The 10,045-nt window shown below is 56.7% G+C and overlaps 5 protein-coding genes across 5 annotated transcripts; all 5 read left to right on the top strand.

Annotated features, from left to right (window-relative positions):
• Positions 1-32: 32 nt before the first annotated feature.
• VDBG_01437 (C6 zinc finger domain-containing protein) lies at positions 33-1,646 on the top strand (the record flags this gene model as incomplete). Its single annotated transcript, XM_003009708.1, has 1 exon — positions 33-1,646. The coding sequence occupies one exon, from the start codon at positions 33-35 to the stop codon at positions 1,644-1,646; it is 1,614 nt and encodes a 537-aa protein (XP_003009754.1).
• A 571-nt stretch (positions 1,647-2,217) lies between these two features.
• VDBG_01436 (aldehyde reductase) lies at positions 2,218-3,493 on the top strand (the record flags this gene model as incomplete). The annotated part of the gene is made up of 7 exons (XM_003009707.1): positions 2,218-2,264; positions 2,314-2,393; positions 2,451-2,613; positions 2,663-2,735; positions 2,783-2,903; positions 2,951-3,147; positions 3,197-3,493. 7 exons carry the CDS (start codon positions 2,218-2,220, stop codon positions 3,491-3,493), a joined length of 978 nt encoding a protein of 325 aa, XP_003009753.1.
• Positions 3,494-4,675: 1,182 nt separating this feature from the next.
• On the top strand, positions 4,676-5,605 carry VDBG_01435 (AgPET8; the record flags this gene model as incomplete). Its single annotated transcript, XM_003009706.1, has 3 exons — positions 4,676-4,693; positions 4,741-4,924; positions 5,151-5,605. The coding sequence occupies 3 exons, from the start codon at positions 4,676-4,678 to the stop codon at positions 5,603-5,605; spliced, it is 657 nt and encodes a 218-aa protein (XP_003009752.1).
• Positions 5,606-6,608: 1,003 nt separating this feature from the next.
• VDBG_01434 (conserved hypothetical protein) lies at positions 6,609-7,333 on the top strand (the record flags this gene model as incomplete). Its single annotated transcript, XM_003009705.1, has 2 exons — positions 6,609-7,066; positions 7,120-7,333. The coding sequence occupies 2 exons, from the start codon at positions 6,609-6,611 to the stop codon at positions 7,331-7,333; spliced, it is 672 nt and encodes a 223-aa protein (XP_003009751.1).
• A 690-nt stretch (positions 7,334-8,023) lies between these two features.
• Positions 8,024-9,301, top strand: VDBG_01433 (eukaryotic translation initiation factor 3 subunit H; the record flags this gene model as incomplete). Its single annotated transcript, XM_003009704.1, has 3 exons — positions 8,024-8,083; positions 8,150-8,619; positions 8,680-9,301. 3 exons carry the CDS (start codon positions 8,024-8,026, stop codon positions 9,299-9,301), a joined length of 1,152 nt encoding a protein of 383 aa, XP_003009750.1.
• Between the last annotated feature and the right edge of the window lie 744 nt (positions 9,302-10,045).

The following is a 10,045-nucleotide window of genomic DNA, read 5'->3' as shown; positions in this document are numbered from 1 at the left end:
CGCTGCGATGAGGGAAAACCTGATTGCCAACGATGCGTATCTACGGGCAGGAAGTGCGATTGCTACGCAAAAGAAGATCGCAGCCCCTTGTCCGCCTCTGTACCACAAACCACCATGAGCCCAGGCTCGCGCTGGCTTCTGAAACCTTCCCTCGGCCACAACACACCGCCCTGGTCCTCCGGCCTACCCTGCCGCAACGATGCCCCAAAGAGACTCGCAGCTACCGTTACTTCCTCGACGTCGCTGGACCGTCGCTGGCTGGCGTTTTTGACGTGGACTTCTGGCTCGCCGAGCTACCCCGTGCTTGCCATGCAGACCCGGCAATATGGCACGCCGTCGTTTGTCTCGGCGCGGCTCACGAAACGAATGCCCTAGACTTCACCGTCGGGTCCTATCCGCCGCAGAAGATCTTCGCCCTGCAGCAATTTAGCCACGCGATCCGATCGCTCACTGAACGACCCCCGCAAAGGACCGACATTTGGAGGGCCCTGACAATTAGTGTCATCTTCACCTGCGTCTGCAAGGTCCAGGGTCTCCATTCGCAGGCACGCATGCACCTCGCGTCGGGCCGTCAACTCCTCGAAGAACTGCAGTCGTGCGAAGAACAGCAGCCGGCACCACGCAAGGCTACTGCCACGGGATCAACCGTCCCTCCGCAGACGTCCAGCAGCCCGATAAACCTCGCGCCCTTGAAGGACCTGCTCCTGAATCTCGAGGTCTTCGTCTATTTCAAAGACAACGGAGACTTGATCCAGGCCCCAGAGCTGGTGGCGTCGAGTAAGATCTTCCATCTGTGGCGTCTGTACGAGGCACCGCTGGAGACGCCCACGGACTCGAGGACGGCTAGACCCTTGACCGTCGACAACTTGACGCACGCCCTTCAGGCGATCGAGTCACTCTTCAGCGCACTCATCTACCTGCGCCAGCAGCTGGTGCGGCAATCGTCAAAGACGGACCCCAACATCGGCGACGGGGATCTTGACTACTTCGTCGCGCGCGAGGCGCCCTACGTTCGGTGTTTCAAGCAAGTGAGAAAGGCGCACGACCTCTTCGTCAAAGAAACCATCCGCAGCCCTGAGGCCCAGTCTGTCGTGCCTTACAAGGCGCTGCTGACTTTGTCGCTGGCCCTCGCAGCCACCCGCCTCATATTTGTCGGAGATCCCGAGCTGCCCGACCAGAGCAAACGTGACGAGGATCTTCCGCGACAGTACGAGTACATTGTCAACCTCGCAGAGCGCATCCTCAAGCCCGACCACCGTCAGCACCCACCGTTTGCCAAGTCTGGCACGATGCAGTCTGCCCTGTTTGCCGTCGCGTACATGGGGAAGCCTCAGAGTGTACGACGCCGTGCGGTACAACTCATGACGCAGTATCCTCGACAGCAAGGAATAAACAACAGCCTGGAGAGCGCCAGCATCGCCAATGTCATCATGGCGAGGGAGCAAGAGCTTCTGCGACGAGAGCTTGTAGGGTTGAACGGGACTTCTGCCACGGGCGAGGTCGAAGACCTCGAGGTGCCCCCGTTGAAGAGGCTGTTCAACTATACAATAGAGTATGTCGGAGCCCGGTCGGCCATTGTGAAGCTGCACACTTGGGAGGAGCATACTGAGGGACGACCAGGAGAGGAACGAACCATTCATTGGTGATCGCCAGTCACCATGGCTTGTTCGTCACCTGCAGTTCCGATGATGCTGTACAGGGCCTGCGTAGATACGCGGACGACGCATGCTCCACGATCTTTTGGAGACGACCTCCTCCTTCAGATATTCCTTTTCAGGCTCTCTACGTTCTGGGCCGAAACAACTCAGGACTGACCTGATACTGCATTGAGGGACAAGGATTTGCCATCAACAAGATCACTTGTTTCAGCTTCAACCTTCTGACTCTGCTGAGCATTGGGTATATAATTTTATGTAAGCCAGAATCGTAAACACCATTACAGCCTCTGCTGATGATTTTCGTGCCAAAAAAATGCCGAGTGCACGCACCGTGGCCACGAAGTGGGACTTGGGCGTCACGCTACCGGCCGGAGGCGAGCGATTGCTGAATCGCCATCCAACCCCGCACTAGCCGCCCACAAGAGGCTTCACGACAGTAGCCCCTTTACGAAAGCTAGGGTTGAGAATCAAAGTCCACCGAGTGAGCGTTGCTTACGTCCAATTTTGAGTGCTAGGACTGACTTCTCTTCCTGCAATCTCTCCATCAACTACCTTCATCATGTCGTTCGGCACAAAGGCTAAGCTCAATACTGGCGCCTACATCCCGTACGTCGTTGTACATCCCAACTGAACACCACTGACGCGATGTATTCAGGACACTGGGATACGGCACGTGGCTTTCGGATCCCGGCGTTGTCGGTGCGGGCGTCTATGAAGCGTTGAAGGCTGGCTACCGTCATCTGGTAAATCCATCTGTACGCAGACTCGTTTCAATGCTGACCGCAACATCAGGACCTGGCGAAGATGTGCGTGTAGTGACCACGATTGAAGGCAGCGCTGATCTCGATAGCTACGGCAACCAGAAGGAAGTTGGGCAGGCCATCAAGAAGGCTCTCGCTGAGCTGCCGGGGCTGAGGCGTGAGGACATTTTCATCACCTCCAAGCTGTGGAACAGGTGAGTTGGCCCGATGGCCGAGGCGCTGATCGCTTCTCACAAACCACAGCGAGCACCGCCCGGAAAACGTCGCCCCTGCGCTCGAAGATACCCTGAACGAGCTCCAGCTGGAGTACCTCGACGTTCGTAGTCTTCAGTATCCCTATGCGCGCACCACTGACTTCCGTAGCTCTACCTGATTCACTGGCCCGTGGCTTTCAAGAAGACCGATGGCAACCCGTTCCCTGTGACTGCTGACGGCAGTGAGATTGATCTCGATCTCGATGTTTCCATTGTAGATACGTGGAAAGGTCAGGCACCCTAAGCAGTCGTCCGAGCAGCCCGCTGACCCTCATAGCCATGATCGATCTTCCCAAGTCCAAGGTCCGCCCCGTCGGCGTCTCCCTCTTCGCTGCCCCTTACCTCCAGGCTTTGATCGACGCCACGGGAGTGACGCCCGCCGTCAATCAGGTCGAGCGCCATCCCCGGCTGAACCAGCTGGATGGCATCGTTAAGTACGCTGGTGAGAAGGGCATTCATATCACGGCCTATTCTGTGAGTATACCTTCCGCTGTTTGTGTGGACAGCTGCTGACTTGGTGCAGCCCCTCGGCAACAACCTCATTGGCGAACCCATGGCTATCGAGAACCCCGTCATCAAGGGGATTGCCGAGAGGCTGTCGGCGACGCCGGCGCAGGTCATCTTGGCATGGGCCCAGGTTGGCGGCCACAGCGCCATTCCCAAATCTGTCACGCCCGAGAGAATCCAGTCGAACTTCCAGGAGATCAATATTACCGACGAGGACGTCAAGGCGATCAACGAGCTCGGCAAGGAGGAGCGACGTTTTGCTATTCCGTTCACCTGTAAGTGCAGCTGCATTGTCTTGAAGATCCATCACTGACGACTTCAAGGGCAACCCCCGCACCGCATCAACTTGTTCGACACTGCGGCGGAACAGAGTGCGCCTCGAAAAGTCAACATTGGCGCCTAATCAACTCTAGGCGTTCTCTTTCCTTCATTCTTGAAATCTTTCGCATTTGTCCCCGTCATCCAGGCCCCTGTCGGGCATGTAGCTCAACCTGCTACTGAGAGGACAAGGTTAAATCTCTTTAGAAAGGCAAAGGTGTGGAACATGGGTTCCCGTCAGGCCAGTGTAACTTCAACAGTAGGATTCAAACTCAGAACCCAATTACTCCTTTGTGCCTGGACGGTGATGTCACATGCCATATTTCAGAGGGCTGATGATACTCATCACAAGGTACGCACGTGATGATGGACTACTGTCTTTTTGGCCGTCTCAATCACATTAGGCGGCATTTGCTCCTTAGTGTACCATTTTGCCAACATCCGACATGAGAGACAAATCGACTGCCCCCTCTGAATCATTGTCCAGGCACAGATGCTGTCTGATGGTCTCAGGGACACCGAGTTATGAAACCTCACGCAGGAGAAGATCAGGAAGCGCAAAAAGACGTCGAAGGTCCCGGCGCTGCACGCTTTGAAAAGACATTAAGCACTTCGACACAAGCTATATACGCCGTCATTGATTAAATATCCAGGCCTTTTCGGTGTGCAAGATATCAAGATGAAGCTTAAAGGCCACACACGACTACGTCAGACCCTGAAGGTCCTGCCCTCCAGCTTCTATTCCTCTATGACCTTCTCGCCTGCGCGATGTCTCTTGTGCCCACCTAGAGTAAGGCTTCCATGTCGTCAGTCGTTTCTTTCCCTCACGTCCACCTCGCCTTCGCAGGGGGCTACATCTCCGAGCGTTCTACAGGCAACCGGGCGTTTGGATGCCCTGATACGCCGTGCCCAACTACACCAAGTACTATCGCTAAGTAGTGTGAAACAATTGCGATCAAGACATACGATAACCAGGCTTAAAATTCATCTCGTCATTTGGACAGCGGCACGATGGGTACGTAACCCTCTAAAGGAATATATCACTCTATTTGCATTCCCATGTGCTCACCTGCATACAGGCATATTCCGATGATGTCATGGCCGATCACTCTCAGGCAGGTCATTCAAGCACTCATCTTTGCACCTTCACCATGGCACTCGCAGGAAAAGTATCGACATGTATGAGATATATGCGGTGAGTCAGTCGCAATTGCGGCGCTGCAGGTCAGCTGACGGTGCTAGGCCGGCGCTGCGGCGGCGTTCACGGTGGACTGCCTGATCTACCCGCTTGATACCCTCAAAACGAGATACCAAAGCCAGGACTTTGTCAAGACGTATGCATCCTCGCCAGGCAGCCCAAAGCCGCAGCTGTATCGCGGCCTTTACCAGGGCATCGGCAGTGTCATCCTCGCCACACTGCCGGCAGGTACGTTGACTGGCCCTACTTCTTTCCGTCAGCGCGGGCTGACACAACGCAGCCGGCATCTTCTTCGCAACATATGAGAGTATGAAGCGCACAATCTCGATGGCCGTGCCGGGTGGCGCCGCAGCCGCTCGTTCACTCATCAGCCTCGGCAATCGCCGAGATGGCTTCGTGCGTGGTGCTGGCGCCTGCCGAGGTGATTAAGCAGAATGCGCAAATGCTGCGGCAGCAATCGGGCGGATCACACAAGTCGACATCGCTCGAGGCAATGCGGCATGTCACAGGCTCGGGGGCGAGCAGACGTTTGTTCTCCGGTTACACGGCTCTTGTTGCGCGCAACTTGCCGTTTACGGCCCTCCAGTTTCCATTTTCGAGTACATGCGACAGCAAACCTGGGACAGTCGACACCCGGGGCAGGCACACGACTCGCACGGGCTGCTCGAGACGGCCGCAGTCAATGGCGTGAGCGCTGGTTCGGCGGGAGGATTTGCAGCCTGGATCACGACGCCGAGCGACGTTGTCAAGACGCGAATGATGCTGACAGCGGGCGATGACAATAATCCGTCGTGGAACAAAACGAACCGGGGAAGCATAGCTGTCGCGCAGGACGTGTACCGCCGCCACGGCGTCAAGGGGGCTGTTCCGCGGCGGACTTTTGCGTGCGAGCTGGACAGCTCTGGGTAGCGGACTGTACCTGGGGACATACGAGATGTCAAAGGTCTGGCTGACGCGCGGGAAAGATGATTCAGAGGTGCTGGGCGCTGTGTAACGTGAGGCCCAAAAGAAAAGTAGCACACCATTTCGATGCTGACCAACGTGGAATGCTTTGCAACCGGTGTCTTCACACGATGGAATGAATGTTGGGAAGCGTCAGGTCTTCAGCGATCGACCCTGCATCCGTCGCTCGGCGCGCAATTAGACAGTCGCGATGCCCCTGCGTTAGTTGGGGTTTCCCACATGTCGAAATATCAGTCTCGTAAAAGAGCAGTCTTGTTGCAAGTCATGGTAGAGGATCGGCCGTCATGTGCTGACGTGCTGGCAGCTTCTACTCGCAACCGGCGAGACCGACTCCGAAATGCCCTTCTGGCATGTTCTCGGTCTGGGACCGTTCATGCCTGGAAAAGCCATATGAGTGTGCGAATCGCAACAATAACAGGCCCGAGCGGTGAAGTGGCAGGGCCGAAACCAAAGTAAAAGTGGCCGTCTTGCATCAGCGACGCGGGCGATGGCGCCATCCCCCCAGGTTATGACCCAAGACAGATCCTCAGTGCTAGCGACGCGGCAATCTCGCCCCTTCGTACCGCCTTGATCCCCCCCCCCCCGGTGATATGGCGAGCTCGGTGAACGCGTCTGCTTGACGTCCACCGCTTTTCTGGCAATTCACGTTGCGTGCGGACTCCTGCGCAATGCTTTCGCTCCGTCCGATGGCGATAGGAAAGTGTCGACCTCACTGCATCAACGCTGAGGTGATTCGAGTTCGGGAAGACGCTTCTTGCCACCAGCTGTGACGCAGAATTCAAAATGACAAAGTCTATAAGGGCTGTCAGTGCTAATTTGCTGTCTCTGTTCCGTCTGCGTTGTTTGCTCATCGTCCATTGTCCATTGTCCTAACGCTGGAAAGTGAAGAAAAAGAGTCGCAGCATCACCGTCCACTTCACGACCGGCCTTCCTCCAGACCACCTCCATCATGGCCACAGCATTGAGCTCCTTGATCCACCTCGCGGCTCCTGGACTTCGCAATGAGGCCAGCTTGGCTCTCAAGCAGGACAGTACCATCTCCGTCGCCGAGGTGGAAGCACGCGAGCAGGCCCGGTGGTTGGTGCACTCGCCATACACCGAGCGAGACCATCAGCTCGACTTGCACACGCTCGACCACGAGAATGCCCTCCTGGCGCGGGCCATGACCAAGATGGAATGCACCAGGACAGACTATGCCACAGCGCCGTACACTAAGTCCTTCAACTGGCGGGATGTGCACGATGAGCTTCGCCGGCTGGTGAAGGAATCGGGAAAGCCGTTCAAGGAAACTTCCTTTTACGTAGTCGTCTTTCTCTCGCAGATCCCGCCGACGACGGTCTATGCGGACCTCGGTGCCCTCGACAAGGAGGCGCACCGCGAGGCCAACGAATTCGGCGGCTTCCTCAAGTAAGGCCGCTCCCTTGATAGGAAGAAGACATGTCCAACTCACACGCCGACAGGTACTGGTTTGGAGCGCCCGATGCCGAAGGTCGCAACCTGGCGACATGCTTCTGGCGATCGCGACCTGATGCCGTCAGAGCCGGACACGGCCCAGCTCACCGCAAGGCGGCACGGGCGACGGCATCAATGTACTCTTTCTGGAAGATTGATCGACACAGACTCATAGTCAAGGATGACGCTGAGAGCTTCGAGTTCATCGATTGGGAGGATTAGGTGCTCGCCGTTCCTGCTGGCGGGGATAAAAAGACTTGGACGTGAAACATGATACATGACGGTAGGAAAGGCATGGCGTTTGGTCGGTATTCAAGAGTAGATGTCCAATGATAATTTGTTCGTATATCTTTCCAAAGGGTCGCTGAGCTGCTGTTGTAGTGATGCTCTTCAGAAGAAGTAGTTGGGGATTGTCTGACTGAAGAAGCGCCAAAGGACTGGGCGCCTTTCGAGGAGCTTCAGCATGAACCAAACCCACCAGTTTCATCGACCTTAAACATCCAAAGCACACCAGAAGGCACCGAAGATGGGCTGTCGTTGGTTTTAAGAAGCCAAGACAGACTGCAAGCGTGGGGGTTCAGCGTGGGCTCAGCGTGGGTGTGCGCGGGATTGAACATTTTCGTGACAGCATCACCATGAGCTCCAGTGGGCACTGGCAAAGCCTGGCGCCGGCAGCTGGCAACGAGGGGATCCTCCCAAACAGGTTTCTGCCACCGCCTACCGCCCAACAACCCACAACCGCTCCCACAATTCACCACCAGCGAAATATCTTTTCGCATCTACGACCGACGACGAATCCAGGCCCCGCGTTGCGACACTACGACTCCCCCTCCGCTCTCCTCACCGATCGTCACGCACCCAACTCTTCGTGTCGTCCGTTTCAGCGTCCAAACTCGCGAAACCTCTGCAAAAATGGCGGAAGCTCAAGCGCCCCAGGATGCGCCGTTCAACTCGGTCGTGATTGAGGCTTTGGTGAGTCTGCCCCACCTTGGGCTGCTCTCGAACCACGCAGCAACCGGCTAACCCGCGGCTTTCCAGGTCGTCATGAAGATTGTCAAGCACGGCTCCTCTACCTTCCCGACCGTCGCGACCGGTGCGACTGTTGGCCTCGACCGCAATGGCGTGCTCGAGATCACCAACTCGTTCCCCTTCCCCACCGTCGACGTCTCCAACTCCGACTCCCACCAGAACAACGACGCCTCCGCCCAGGCCTCAGCTGCGCCGAGGCAAAAGTCCAACATTGTCTACCAGAGCGACATGATCAAGCACCTGAAGGAGGTCAACGTCGATGCCAATAACGTCGGCTGGTACACGAGCGCCACCATGAGCAACTTTGTCAACCTCAGCTTCATCGAGAACCAGTACCACTACCAGAAGGACAACGACAAGACGGTCGCCCTGGTGCACGACGTCAGCCGCAGCTCCCAGGGTTCCCTGAGCCTGCGCGCCTTCAAGCTTTCCGCCAGCTTCATGGCGGCGTACAAGGAGGGCAAGTTCACGACGGAGAGGTATGCCGCCCCCACTGACCTACACGAGTGAGATGTATACGCGCTGACGAACGATTGTAGCCTGCAAAAGTCCAAGCTCTCCTTCAAGGATATCCTCCAGGAGTTCCCCGTCACCGTCCACAACACGCACCTCCTCACAACCTTCCTCCACCAGATTCCCCAGGCGCCCCAGGCCGACGCGCTCGAGCACCCGACGTCTGTTGGTGAGCTACGCGACGACCCTTCGAGGCAGCCCCTGTACCCTTCGGTCGACAACCTCGACCTCTCTATTGACCCCTTCCTCGAGAAGACGTGCGACCTGCTCCTGGAGAGCATCGACGCGCACTACAACGAGGTCACACAACTACCAGTTCTACCAGCGCCAACTCGGACGCGAGCAGGGCAAGATCTTCGCAGTGGCAGCCGAAAGCGCAAGGCGAGAACGCGCCAGCGGGTGGTGGCCAAGCAGGCCCCCCTGCCGGAAGGACGAGTGGCAGCGGCTGTTCAAGCTGCCCCAGGAGCCCAGCCGCCTCGAGGGCATGCTCAACGCGAAGCAGGTCGAGCAGTACAGCAAGCAGGTCGATGGGTTCACGGCCAATATTACAACCAAGATGTTCGCCGTGCGGGAGAACCTGATCCCCAAGCGTGCTTGAGGGACGTCAGGTGCCTGGAGCGGAGCGTTCGGGGTGGTGTACCAGAGTAGGCTGGAGGGGCAGCAAAAGGGAATGACGGATGAACTGGGATCTCAAAGGGCAGCGGATCCATCAGCATTCTAAACGGCGTTCAGGGCTACTGCGTGTCTCGATATGCAGTGCAGTGGGTAATCGAGAGGTTCGGTCATGTCTTTCTTGGTGTGGTGCAGTATTTGCCGTGATGAGACATTTGTGACCTATCTGTGAGGTGTGATCGGTGTTGGTCTGGTGCATACCAGGTCCTGGCCACGACTCGAGTGTCACCCTCGTCAATAATTCCAGATGAGCATCCTCTCTGTATCCCACAGGCACCCTGATGCCGGGCAACGCCGCGAGCCGTCCGATACCGTTGATTTCTTCAGTAGTCATGTATGGCCAGGAGCTACGGCACGTGGTGGGGCGCTTCGAGGGGTCGTCCAAGAAGGGTTTAGTGCGGGACTGACGTTGAAAAGGGTTCCACGAGGGGCAGCAAAACACGATTCATCAAGGGGTTCGGCTTGTGTCGAGTTGAATGGCATGGCCTCCTGCCTCTTTCTCCTGAAGGCATGGCAGCAGCGTGAATGTATAACTGAGGTAGGTATATTGTCGTTCGCTTTAGTGCTCGGCCCTAGCTCGGAATTAAAACCTGAGTAGAGCGAAAATTAAAGAAAAAAGGTACAGCCCAATCGCCCGACTGCCCAAGACCCTTCCTCCAGTTGCCTGCCTTCCTACCCTCTGCCCCGCACCTGCAGCAGGATCCTGGAGTATCTCCCCTC

The sequence above is a fragment of the Verticillium alfalfae genome, genomic scaffold (assembly GCF_000150825.1).
Source record: "Verticillium alfalfae VaMs.102 supercont1.1 genomic scaffold, whole genome shotgun sequence".
NCBI classification, from domain to species: domain Eukaryota; kingdom Fungi; phylum Ascomycota; class Sordariomycetes; order Glomerellales; family Plectosphaerellaceae; genus Verticillium; species Verticillium alfalfae.
Note: the sequence above shows the minus strand (reverse complement) of the source record. Positions and strands in the feature narration are given on the sequence as shown.